The sequence below is a fragment of the Amblyomma mixtum genome, chromosome 2, assembly GCF_055824585.1.
Source record: "Amblyomma mixtum isolate Tamu chromosome 2, ASM5582458v1, whole genome shotgun sequence".
NCBI classification, from domain to species: Eukaryota; Metazoa; Arthropoda; class Arachnida; order Ixodida; family Ixodidae; genus Amblyomma; species Amblyomma mixtum.
This window is the reverse complement of record NC_143013.1, coordinates 48420718-48434421: the sequence shown is the minus strand read 5'-3', so window position 1 is coordinate 48434421 and position 13704 is coordinate 48420718. Positions and strand designations below refer to the sequence as shown.

The 13704-nt window shown below is 47.8% G+C and overlaps 1 protein-coding gene across 1 annotated transcript in view; it reads right to left on the bottom strand.

Annotated features, from left to right (window-relative positions):
- The window catches only part of LOC149359257 (uncharacterized), a 145104-nt gene extending 139795 nt beyond the window's left edge, over positions 1-5309 (bottom strand). The window contains exon 1 of the mRNA XM_089571550.1: positions 4815-5309. Within this exon, the coding sequence (XP_089427676.1) occupies positions 4815-4854 (40 nt within the window). The 5' untranslated portion in view covers positions 4855-5309. The remainder of the gene's footprint in view (positions 1-4814) is intronic.
- Positions 5310-13704: the final 8395 nt, after the last annotated feature.

The following is a 13704-nucleotide window of genomic DNA, read 5'->3' as shown; positions in this document are numbered from 1 at the left end:
CGGTAAACAAAACCGTGCAGCCACAGGATAGAGCACACGTGACTTGCGTTACATACGAATCAGGAGCAACAACAAAATGGCGCAGCATCGTGGCCTACACCCACACAGGAATAAAGCGGCCGCATCGCAAGCCACCTTCGAGAGCAGTATTATGCAGTCATGAAGCAAATATCTACGACCTCCGACTCCCGACGCTGTGCGTCGGAACACACACGCGTATACACCGGCGCATAATGAACACTCGTTCGCGTGTTTCTCACTGCGATCCTTTTCTCGCTTGAACATTTCTTCTCTGGCGTGGTTACGGTTCTCTGGTGTTACTCTGTGTCTTCTGTCAAGAATATGCTATTTGGATGTCTCACAGGGCGTGCAGACTGCTCGACTGTCGCAGCGCTCGAAAGCGCGGCCATCAATGTTTTCTGCGCCGTCTCGTGACATCGTTTGCCGTCATCAACAAGCGACGCGCTGGCGGTGCGAAAACCGCTGCATCTAGCTTATCACCTGCGCGGGCCTCGTGTTACAGGCTGTTATGAATCTTTAACAACAACGCGTGAGCCAAGCACTCAAGTTTTGTTGCTATAGCACACCTGTGACGTCAATATAAACAACGGCGTTCGTTTACGCCTGGCGAGAGCATGCGTTCTAGGAAGACGGCGCTGTACGCTCGCCTTCTTCGCTACATCTACTGGAAGCATGACCCCCACGCTGCCTAGGCTGATCTGGGGTTTTATGAAAAGGCAGGCATGAAGCCATGGCCTGAACAAAAAAAAGTAAAAAAACAAACAGATTTTGCCACTTTCGCCCTATCGGCCATACGCGAAAGAAAGTGTCAACACACACGTTATTTAGCATCCCTCCCTGCAGCAGCATTTGCAATGAAGTGATGCCAATGCCCTGTCTCTCACAGTATGCTTCCGCTGAAAAGGAAGCTTTTGAGTCAGGAAATCTCAGGTGGAGTGCTCAACGTTGTTAGCGCTTTAGGCATGTCCAAAACTTCACCCCATGTGCGCCAGGGTATACCACGACCACCAGAGTGACGGCAGCGAGTCACTCGCGAACCGCGAAAAGTCGTATTCAGTATAAGCTGCAAGGCGCCAGAAGTGACCGTACTACGGTTTTCGCTGCATAGCAGCGACTGACTATGATTCACACTGGTCGGAGCCCTACCCCCTCTACTGGCAAAGAAGTGACGCACTTTTCGCCGTCACTGAGCTCGTTTTGACGCAAGCTCCCATCGCATCTTGGGTGTTGCTGGTCACACTGAGCCCGCCTGTACCCGCGGGATCCTTTGATGGTAGTGTCCCTGAGCTCTGGTACCGCCTTCCACTTCCGTGCCAAGAAATTTACGTACAGAGTGCAGTTTTATTAGGCTGTTGCTAATTAATGCCCATTAAGGAAGCTTTGCCGAATCCGGGTGATAGGAGCTCGCCTTCGCCGGCGGCCGTGACATTGCCGGAGCAAGTAAACGCGCGGCCGGCGGAGTGTCCCTGACGGCGAACCAATACCGGAGCTCTCGGCATCTCTAATGCGCGCGTGCCCAGCGAGCAGATTAGCTTGGCAGGATACTTATCGGCCCTTTGGCGCACGCCACGCACGGCAGCTGTCGGACCCAAAAGTCGCAGGTCTTTAGCTAACTGAGATTGATGCAAACGCGCAAAGGACGGCGCACAGACGATCGAGCTGACAACTTTTACGTAGTGTCGGAAAGAAAGTGTCGGATTAGTGGACTCCAGGTGAGACTTCTGCTCATTTGGCATGCGTGCCTACGTTGCGGCATCGCAACAAGTTCATTTGTGGTGCCCTTATTAAAATAGTCTACAGACTGTCTATGACTTCTTACACACTCTATTGCTTTCCTATAGATATTTCCTTGTGTCTATTCATAGTCTACAGACGTCTTATGTATAGACTGTATTGCCTTCCTATCGATATTTCCTTTTGTTTATAGACTGTCTATAAACAAAAGTCTGCTAAAAGTGGACGCCTATAAATCTATAAAGCGTCTATAACTCTGTTTTGAGTTTGTTTTGCCTATGGACTAATCTATAGGATTTGTCTTTAGAAAGCCTATAGATAATATCTTTTTCGTCGAGTGCCTTGCTTTAAGCACTCCTTAGATTTCGCGGGCCTGAGACGGCAAGGCACTGCATCACTCCTAATCTAAATATTTTCCCTTCTTATTCTTAATAAAGAACGTCTCGTAAGCAGATGCATCATAATTGAGTAATGTTGCGTATTGGGCTTCTCGTGAAAAAAAAAACAGAAAGCCAGGTTCGTTTGATGAGAATGAAGCTATTCACCATTTCAGGTGCGGATTGTTCACCAAGTTTTCCCTGTTTATAAGATACGCTGTGCGAAATATATTTCCTGACAATCTGCCACATTCATTTCATGATCACCAGGTCTTATTGACGCATTGTACTGTGAGAACAAGAGGCCACAAAGGCTGACAACATTCTTGTTCGCTGGGCTGACAGCTGCCTCAAGCTTTCCTCCCATCTTGCAGTCGGCGTTCAAATAAATGTCGAAAGCAAATACATCATCAGGGTTTTGACTACTGTTGAAACACTCCATCATTAAGCCTTAAGTAAAGGAGTGCGGTGTAAGTCAGACGCCTTGGTAATACAGAAAGCTAAAGCTCTTGGAATGCAAGGAGTAGGAGGAAGGATTGGTATTCCGCTCTGAGGAAATGTGCTTTTAGGTAACGCAAAATATATCGCGCGTAGTAAATGCGTGCCATTAGATAAAATCGCAATAGCAGGGTGTTATTTAGCTATACATTAAGCTCCTCAGGGAATTCCCTAATCCCTTAGCAAAACGCCCATACTCGGCATCTGCATACCGGAACTCTGTGGCGAAAAATCTCAACGCAGCTCCCTTTGTGGAAAGCGCAGTCCGACTCTAATGTCATCACTGCACGGAGGTAAAAGAAAACCTGTTGGAGGACGAGACCGAATTTAATCGCGTCAAGTTACGACGCCAACGAAATGCGATGCTCCCTTCAGTTCACTATGCGCTGAGTGGATGGCTAGGCGATGTGCACGAACGTTTTTTCCAATCGAACGTGCTCGGAATTCGAGATGAGTCGTGTCACCAAGCTGTGAGGTTAAGAAAACAGGGGTTTCATCACCCACGTGCTCTGCGTTGCATCATGGGTTCCTCATTTGCATGAATGCATAACACAGCGCACGACATCTCACTTCTTTTCTCTACGAGCCCTGACAATGCAAGGACTGTTGTCGTGACTTGAAGCGTATTAATTCGCTGCGTACGGATTTGCAATAAACACACATCGATCTTTTCTTCCTTTTCGTCTCCCATGTGTCAGTTTGTGGTACAATTTTTTTATTTTTTTTTTGCGAAAACTGCAGAGTTCTACCAGCGTTTTGATGAGCTTCGAACGTAAGTCAGTGGGCCCTCTGTTACCATTATTTTTTTGGCACTTGTTCCTAGCAATCCGTAAGGCGTTTGACAAGCCATTACAGGTCTTAGGGACGTTTGTGTCCAGACTGCTGACGCCATAGAAATAGCGAGTCCTCTCACTGATTTAAGAAAAGAATATGGGCATTCAATACGCATATTTCACTAATTAAGTGGGTACCCTATTAGGGCGACATTTAAAAAATTAAACGATTAAACTAGCCCATCATTTTATGTATACACAGGTGGTGCGACTCCCAGCGTGATGCCCTTACTTCCAACGTGAAACTGACGGTTCAGTGGGAAATAAAAAGAATCGGTGCTAAATTCAAGCAGCGGGATTCGATTCTGAATTCGGCACGCTAGCTTGTTAAGTGCATTTGAAAAGCGCCTCGATTACGTTGCCGACTGCGCGACAGCGCCGAGAGAAGTGCTGCTAACTTCGTCGCCGTCCTATCCGGGTCGCGGTTTACGAGAGAGCACGGCACGTACCTGCAACTCCTCTAGATGGATGTGGATCGATATGCGGATCGCGTATTGGGACCCCGCAACACCAAGCGTAGGCAGGGAGCAACCTTGAGAGAGAAACTTTTCTCAAACCGGCGGCCTTGCTTCCAGCAGTTCACTCCGCGACGTGAAGTGACTCCTTTTTTTATATATTCTTCGTTTCTTTCCTCGTGCTTTCTTTCTGTCGACTCTAACTTCTTTCCTCACTGCAGCGTTGTTTCCGAAACGAAAGCGGCTACCAGCCCCCGAATGAACCGCGGACATGAGATGTGTGCCGATTACACCCAGTTCGCGGACGCGTGAACCGCACATGTGTTGTCGCATTACGGTGTCCACCGCGCGGCCTCGAAATGGATACAATCGAAGCGGGCTTGGGCTCGAATTGGAACACCTACCCGATCGCAGCTGCGATCTACAAAATATAAATGGACAAATAAATTCGCCCGGTGGGCGTTCCATCCCAGCGTGAAATTTCCTTTTAGGGAAGTAACCAGTGCATTTGCTGTGAATGGGCCCGTACGGGCAGTTGTAGATGGCAGCATCATTAGTGTACACGTGCAAAAGCGAAACTAAGTAAGAAATGCTTGCTCGAATAAACGCCACTGGTTATGCATATCACTATGAAATATAGCGCTCATACAAATGAAAAGGACATTTAAGAACATATTCATGCCATTGGGCATATAAGCAAGAAAAGAATATATTTCACGATACGTAAATGTAATATAAAAGACTAGAGTAACCGAAAGCATCACTGGAAAACTGTCCAGTCGCATACTTCAGATCCGTCTTTAGTACAACGAAATCCTTTCTGCTTTCGACGAGTCTTCACGTAGTCAGCCGAAACGAACAATTTCACGCGGCGACGTCAAGAGAGCTCCACTCACCCAGAAGCAGGACGACGGCGGTGAGGCAGGTGGTATCCATAACTGAATGCACGCGGCGGCGGCCGCTAGAAAGCTGCCGCGCACGGGGTTGAGATGGAGAACAAACCGGCGTCTCCACGCAACGATTGCCCCGAGTCAAGCCAGAGTCGCACGGCTTCTCACAACGTTCTAGTCCGACAGCGACTGCTTTTCACACACAACAACAACACGGGCCAGCTGCTCGCATCCAAGTTAATCCCTCCGCTCGCATCCGGGCGTTTCTGTCAGACGCGGAGAGCACTCGCTGCCAACATCCGAAGCGTCACAGCGCACAAAGCGGAATGCCCGGACCGGTGCCTCTCTTCTCCTCTCGAGCCGCCGGGCCTGTTTGACCGGTAAGCAACCTCATTGGCCGTTGCCCGTGGCAACCGGGACGACGCTCATTCTCTCATTGGCTGCTTCCGTGCCGGTCGTCTGCTCGCAACGTGGTCGCGCGGTCGGTCGCCGTCGTCTGCTGCTGCTGCTGCCGCCGCATTTTGTACGCTTTGTTTCTTTGCAACGCCGGGGCCGCCATAGCTGGGTCCGGTCGCGCGCTACTCCCCTTGCCCGCGCGCTGGTTCGAGCGCTTGTTTTCCACCGGCCGACGTTCCGGCCTACCCCTCCGACCGAGGGTATCGATTACACACGGACGGAACTCGGGTACAAGAAAAAAATACAAACTGGCAGACGGCCCTTTTGGCGCCCTCCGTCCGACGCAGTGTTCAGTTACCGCGTGCAGGCGGCGACTATCGGTTTTCGCGCTGTGTTCGCGATCTCCACAGGCCTGATGCGCACGTTTTCTCTTCGGAGCACTTTGCGCTCGGCCGAGCCTTGCTCTCAAGCACGCAGTTAGAGTCGCGAAGTCCGCCAAGGTTTCTCTGCTTTTTCTCTCTCTCTTTTTTTTTTTTTTTTTTTTTGCACCCTGCTTCCAAGTTTTAACGGTTAAGTGCGGCCGGTTTATTCCTGGAACAGGGAGCGGCCCTGACGAGTAATAAATCCTTCCATCTGGTTTTCCACGGTCCCCGGGAAAGCTGTGCATTCTTGAGCTCTTTTGACCTGTGAACCACTTTTAAAACATTAAAACACAAACAACGCATCCCGCTATGCTTGTGCAAGCTATGGTCTTCCTCAGGCCCGACTAACATGCAGCCTTCAGTTTCGTACAGTGCAGCAGTGTTTGAAAAATGTACCTAATGTTAAATAATGAATTAAACCAACTTAGTAGCGGCCAGGGCGTAGCCGGGGGGGGGGGGGGGGGGGGGGGATTATTGTACAAGGTATATTACAATTTCTGGCATTGGCGCAAGAAAATTCTGCTCCAACATAATAGAACATCGCGACTCTTTGAACAGTGTCTTCAACGTTTACATGGCTCTACTTACGCCTTGAGTAAACCTTTTTAAACCACCATAGAATAATGGAATGAGTTGTCAGAGCCCACAGCAAATGAGCGCGACCCCACTATGAATTCAAATATTTTCTCCTAATAATCTTTATCATAGAAGCAGTTACTGCGTATCGCCTGCTCCTTCACATGTACCGCAACAGCACTTCTTATGCACATTCCCTTCCTTGTCATACCCTTATCTCTAATTTGTGCATCTTTTTTTGTTCTTCTTGTTATCGACGCATGGCCATAGTGCACTTATGTACGTTTGTCTTACCCTTAGGTAATGCCATGTCAAAAACTGTGTTGATTTCTTCATTATTACATGCCGAACAATCACATTGTACTAATGTTCTTTTGCCCCCTTTGTTTGTAATACTTCACCTAATGTCCTAAGGACGCTAAAGGGATAATAAATAATGCTTATGATGTACCGGTGTATTCCCTGCATCGAATGAAGATGTTTTCTACTCGTATACCCCGCGAACTATGTTGCGCAGATGGTGTGTCATTCTCTCCCATCAATTCTGAATAGCTTGCAGATAAGGCTCTTGATATTGCCATTCTGGCACTTGATTTCAAAGGAGCGTTCGATAACGTTCTACATAAAAATATCCTGCAAAGCCTCGCCGATACCAACTGTGGCGAAAGAACCTACAACTACATCAAAAACTTCTTATCAGCCAGGCAAGCCACTTTAAACTTCGGTGGAATAAAATGAGATCCAATCACTCTAGGCCCGAGAGGAACCCCGCAAGGGGCGGTACTGTCACCCCTCTGGTTCAATTTGGCTATGAAAGATCTACCAGGCCTTCTTTCCGAAATCCCGGGCATGAAACACACAATGTATGCGGATGATATCACTGTATAGTGCAACTCGGGGAGTGGCGCCGAGATCGAGGAGTGTCTTCAAGTAGCAGCGGACACGGTGGACCGGTACGCCAGGGAGAGAGGCCTCCAGTGTGCGCCGGAAAAGTCCGAGTTGCTCATCCGGAAGAACCCGAGGGCACCCCTAGCGCAGAACATCACGGTGTATATAGAGAACCACCCAGTACAGAAACCCACGGAGATCAAGATCCTAGGGCTGTATATCCCGCAGGGGCGACAGAACACCACCACTATGAAGAAGCGTACAACATCCACCGAGCAAATCCTCCGGATGATGCATCGTATCCGAAATAAACACCATGGCATGAAGGAAAGGGACGCCATCCGCTTAGTGCAAGCTTTCGAGATCTCTCGGATAATGTACGGGACGGCATTCCTTAACCTCTCCAGGTCGGAAATAGAAAAGTTGGAGACACTGATCAGGAAAGCCTACAAGACGGCACTGGGGCTACCGAACTCCACGAAAACAGCAAAGCTCATGGCTCTAGGAGTACATAATACCCTCAAAGAGATGTGGGAAGCACAATGGCTCTCACAACTCAATATATGCTCGCACTCACAAAACCCGGCAGAGAACTGCTCGAGAAGATCCATGTTAATCTGCCCTATACAATTGACCAAAGGGAAGAGGTCCCACGCGATGTGAGAAGACGCATCAACGTGCACCCCATTCCGCGGAATATGCATCCCGCATATAACATCGAGAGGAGGAAAGCAAGAGGGGAAGCCCTGCAGAAGAAATGGGACAAGCAAACTAACACCCTTTACGTCGACGCAGCAGGACCAAAGAATGGAGTCATGACTATTGCAGTCTCAACGCCTTCAGGGTCGATGGTGAACTGCGCCTCGGTGAAAACATCTAACCCCACTCACGCAGAGGAGGCAGCTATTGCATTAGCTGTAGCATCTAACCCCAACGCCGTTGTGCTCACTGATTCCCAGAACGCCTGTCGCAACTTCAGCAACGGTACAACAGTAGCTGATGGGCACGTTGGTCAGATATGATTTCTTGTGCAACAGCGCAACGGCACAAGGCCAGAGGACAAGAAGGGACGAAACACAGCGGTGACTAACAACACAAGTTTATTCAGGAAGCCATGTTTATAAAGGCGCCATCGACAGTGAAAAAGAGAAAAACACAAATAACCGTGAGAGATATCCCTCCGACCAGGCACGTTTTTGATACCACAAGGTTAACACGTATGCAAAAATTCATGTTCTTTCTGCAAGATAGCGACAGAAGGGGTGCTTACACACCTCTGACCAACGTCATTATCTCAGACGCTTCGATAACTTTTCTAGTCAGCTGATCTTTGTGTTTATCAACAATCCTGCTTTTGTCATATGAAGGCTGGCAAGAACAATCACGGCAGTGAACACCGATGTGGCGGGCAGCATTCTTGACAACATTTTTGTGCTCCCTCAGCCTATCGTTCAAACAACGACCAGTCTGGCCAACATAGGAACTACCACAACTCAAAGGGATCGAATACACCAGATTCTCTACGCACTTCACAAATTTAACCTCATGCTTTTTTGTGCAGACGGGTTCAGCTTCACTTGACTTTTTGGGGCCATTTACACGCGCGCACAAACTTCTCAATTTCACAGGAGCTGAAAACACAACATCTACTCCGGCTCTTACAAATTCTTTTCAAATTATGCGAGACAACATGAATGTAGGGTATGACAGACACATTTTTTCTTCTGTTACTGTGGTCGACTGCGGCACCAAGTTTCAACTTTTTCAACATCCCCTCCGCTACTGCTGCTAAAATGTTAAGGAGGTATGCTGCAGTGACGAGCCTCTGAACCTGATAATAAAAACTATTGGCAGTCCTGTGGGTGCGAGATTTCGTCATGGCGTTACAGAAGCAAGACGCTACAATGCCCCTTTTTACGAGCTTCGAATGAGAGGAACTGTACGGAAGCAACGGATTTTTGCTCCTAGGTTCAAATGACCACCACATATGTGCAACAGTGAAGTACAGGGTCAGGTCAAGAAATTTTATGCAGTCATCAACATGTACTTCATGTGTCACTTCAAGAGGCGCAAGAACTTCAGAAAAAACTTAAAGAATGGCATTAACTTCTTCATCAAAGTTCACCGAATCACAATTAATTAGAACCAGGTAGTCATCTACAAAACAGAAAACTCTTGCAGCATTTGCGCTAATGATACTGTTTTCAAGCGTCCTGTCATGCATGGCTAAATAAAAATCGCTGAGCAATGGAGCAATGCAGGCTCCTATGCATATAACTTTCTTTTGAATAAAAGCATAGCCATCCAATTCAGCGTAAATGGACTAAAGGTATGTCTGTAAGAGGGCCAAGAAGTTTTGTACGGAGATGCCGGCAGCATTCTGAAAAGCAACTGCTCCGTACCTGTCAATTACTTCATTAATGCGCTTCAGCAGTTCGTCATGTGGGATAGAATAATACAAGTCCTTGGCGTCAATCGAGAAGGCGCGCAACCGTTAGTCCTGGTTGCTTTTCAAAAAGTCAATTACATCTTCCGGTTTTTTCACCTGATAAGGGTCGTCAATGGTTAAGAGAGCTAAGCTCTTTTGTAAAAACTTCCCCAGACACTTTTGCCACGCGCCATTCTCCGAAATAATCACATGTAAAGGCATACCTAATTTATGACTTTTAGCAATAAAAATCATGCTCAGGCTCAATTTTTTGCACTTATCTATCGAGGAACACAGGGCTTCTAAATTGAGCTTCTTGCCCAATTTTTTAGCCTTCGATTTGGATTTTTCAAGGTAGGCTGTACCGCGCTCATTGAAAAACCGATCGAACCGCATCGCCCGCTTTTTGTTCAAAACAATCCTTGGGGAATACCGCAAAACGCCCTTCCTATTCCGCGGTTAACAAAGCCAAAGAATGATTCCGCAGGTAGCTGACAGTCTTGCTAATCGGGAGGTTTTTTGGTCAGGGTCTCGGACGCAACACCACAGCCACTCCGCCCGAAAGACATCTACTGGCTTCCGGTTCCTTTTCTTGTCGGGAAACCCGTCTTACCATTGCTAGTTGCTCGGAAAGTTTCATCTTTGGCTCAACTGCGAACTTTGGGCCAAGACGTAGGACGCGCTGCACATCCTACGGAATAGGAACACCTTCTGGGTTATGAGCTTCGTTGCGCGTCACTTCCGGTTTCTTAGGAAGCCACCCTAAAAGTAGCGGAAGCTGCTGTTGCCACATGAACTCTGTTTTGCTGCTGATGAGGCGACTAACACCATGCCACTGGGTTTTCCAACCACCTAGCGGGATGGGACACTGCAGAAGCAGCTTCAGGTGGTCCTTGCAAAGCCTCTGTTCTGTTGTTAGTCAGCGCTGTGTTCCGTCCCTTCTTGTCCTCTGGCCTTGTGTCGCTGCGCTGTTGCACAAGAAATCATGTCTGACCAACGCCGCCATCAGCTATAGTTGTACAGTTTCGTTTCTTGTACAAAGGGCTCTATTGCCTATAGGATGTGCAAGTTCCTGAGAGCAGAATAGCAACGACAAGTGAAGATAGGATGTACAAGTTCCTGAGAGCAGAATGGCAATGACAACGCCACGACCGTTACTTCCGTACAGTTCCTCTCATTCGAAGCTCGTAAAAAGGGGCATGGTAGCGTCTTGCTTCAGTAATGCCATGAAGAAATCCTGCACCCACAGGATTGCCACTAGATTTTATTATCAGGTTGAAAGGCTCGTCACTGCTTGGGTACCCCCTCAACGTTTTAGCAGCAGTAACGGAGGAGATGTTGAAAAAGTCGAAACTTGGTACCGCAGTCGACCATAGTACCAGAAGAAAAAATGTGTCTTTCATACCCCATATTGATGTTGTCTCGCATAATTTGAAAAGAATTGGTAAGAGAGCCAGAGTAGATGTTATGTTTACAGCTCCTGTGAAACTGAGAAGTTTGTGCGCGCGTGTAAATGCATATGGCCCCAAAAAGTCAAGTGAAGCTGAACCCGTCTGCACAAAAAAGCATGAGGTTAAATCTGTGAAGTGCGTAGAAAATCTGGCGCATTCGATCCCTTTGAATTGTGGTGGTTCCTATGTTGGCCAAACTGGTCGTTGTTTGAACGATAGGCTGAGGGAGCACAAAAGCGATGTCAAGAGTGCTGCCCGCCACATCGGTGTTCACTGCCGTGATTGATCTTCCCAGCCTTTATATGACAAAAGCAGGATTGTTCATAAACACAAAGATCAGCTGACTAGAGAAGTTATCGAAGCGTCTGAGATCATGAAGTTGGGTCAGAGGTGTGTACGCACCCCTTCTGTCGCTATCTTGCAGAAAGAACATGAACTTTTGCACACGTGTTAACCTTGTGGTATCAAAAACGTGCCTGGTCGGAGGGATATCTGTCACTGTTCTTTGTGTGTTTCTGTTTTTAAGTGTCGCTGGCGCCTTCATAAGCATTGCTTCCTGAATAAACTTCTGTTAGCGCTGTGTTTCGTCCCTTCTTGTCCTCTGGACTTGTGCCGTTGCGCTGTTGCACGAGAATTCAATAACGGATTAATTCACAGGTCAGGGTTGTCATTCCTGACTAAGCATCCACCCAGCTAAGCCTCAGTCATCTGGCTTTCCGGTCACCTGGAACTACCAGGAGGAAACGAAGCCGCTCGTAGGCATGCGCGAGCTCTTCTATACCGGGCGTCTCCTCCTGATGACCATGAAGGGTGCCGCGACCTAATAGCTTTAGCTATGTATGCTGACAATCTCGCGCCATTCAGAACAGGCAGGAAGGAGTACCCAACAACACATAAAGCCCTCCATATGTTAGAAGAGAACAAACACCCTTAGGAGACTACAAACCAACACATACTCAACGCCAGCTAAGTTACACTAGTGGCACCCTACACTATACTCTCCGCAGTGCCCACACTGTGGAGAGGTAGCTAACCTCTACCACATGGTGTGGGCATGCCAACTTAATCCCTCAGTTGACCCCATTCCAAACCCCTCAGAGGAGCAGTGGGAGGCTTTTCTGCTCAGCGATGATCCTGACCGTCAGCACTGGCTGGTGGGGAGGGCCAGCGCAGCAGCAACCACCACTGGACTACCGGACTCGGCGGCCCACCCATATGTTCTACGAATATTCAGCAAATAGATATGTTTTCAATCAATCAATGCCTCTTGTTGTAACGCTGATTTACTGCGTTCTTTCAGTGCTTAGTTCTTTTACCCGTCTGTTCCAAAAAAGCCTTTAATGGCTCATACTGCCGTCCGTCCGTACGGCGTTACATCCAGCCCCTGGTGTGACTCATCGACGTTGGCGGGTGTCCATCCAGATATGCGAGACAGTTACTGTGTAATTCCCTTTCCTTACATACAAGTATCATTTTCCTCATTACGGCCCCTCTTCCTCTCTCTTCTTTCACTCCCGCTTCCTGCCTTCCTCTGCAAACGGATGACGGGTTTTCGCGGAGATATGTGAGCCAGTTACTGCGTAATTTCCTTTCCTCAAATACAATTTTCATTTTCTTCATTACGGCCCCTCTCTCTTCTTTCACTCCCACTCCCTCCCTTCCTCTACAAACGGACGACGGGTTTTCACCGAGATGACAGAGAATTACTGCGCCATTTTCTTTCCTCAAAAAGCGTTGCGTTCAAAGGGCAAGGCATCGCGCCGAACGGGTGGTGGCGTTCCGTGGACTCCCTGGCAGTAGGGTGCCTTGATGTGCGCGCGCTCCGCTGAGGGTGAAGACAACTGCGTCGTCTGCTACGGCGGCCGCCATTGCCATGCCCACTTCAAAGGCGCGGGGCGTGCGCCAACAGGCTTTGTGCACTTGCCGCTTCAAAAGCGCGCTTGTCTTCGCGACCAAAAGAAAACACAACTGCGTTTCACGCCTTTTCTAATGAAGTGTAAGCAGAATAGGCTTGTAAGGGACAACTGTCCAAATATTTTAAGAATTGGACGGTCGTTTCTCCTAGCACACGGCGACTCGGGTGCTAGATTGGAAAGAGTTCATAGAGCGCACTAGGAACCTAACTGCAGGATTAAAATAAATTAATAATAACAGCAATATCATAAGCAGGTAGACTGCATTCAATCACTCAATTGTGTAACTAATTAAGAACGCTCCTATTGCCTTATACACATTTATTCTCAACCTCAGTACTAGAATGACGATTTTTTTTTGAAGAAGAAAGATTAATGTGCTTTACGTACCTTGTCCTAAGAAATGAAAGCCAGCGCATTCGCCACACGTACACGAAACAAATATCTCAGTACCTGGGCCGCGCATGTATGCATTGTGCACTGAAAACCCCAAATATCTCCGGGTATTTTTATACGCATGCAGTCGGCCATTCGAACTTGGCGGGACCACTGTATATTGGTCGAAAGATGAGGAAAGTTATTAGTCGCAGTGAGGATACATCCGTTTATACTCGAATGGAATCGAAATTTTGGTGTCATTGATAGGTCAAACTAATGAGAGTCGACTGCATTAGTATAATTCAACACACACTAAAGACAGTGTTCTAAAGACAAAGTAACAATCTATTGCCGCGATCAGAGGTTAGTTGAAACCAAACAATCATTAATATTGTTTATAACCATGAAAGTTGTTTATTTGCCCTGAAAAAAATATTTCAGGGC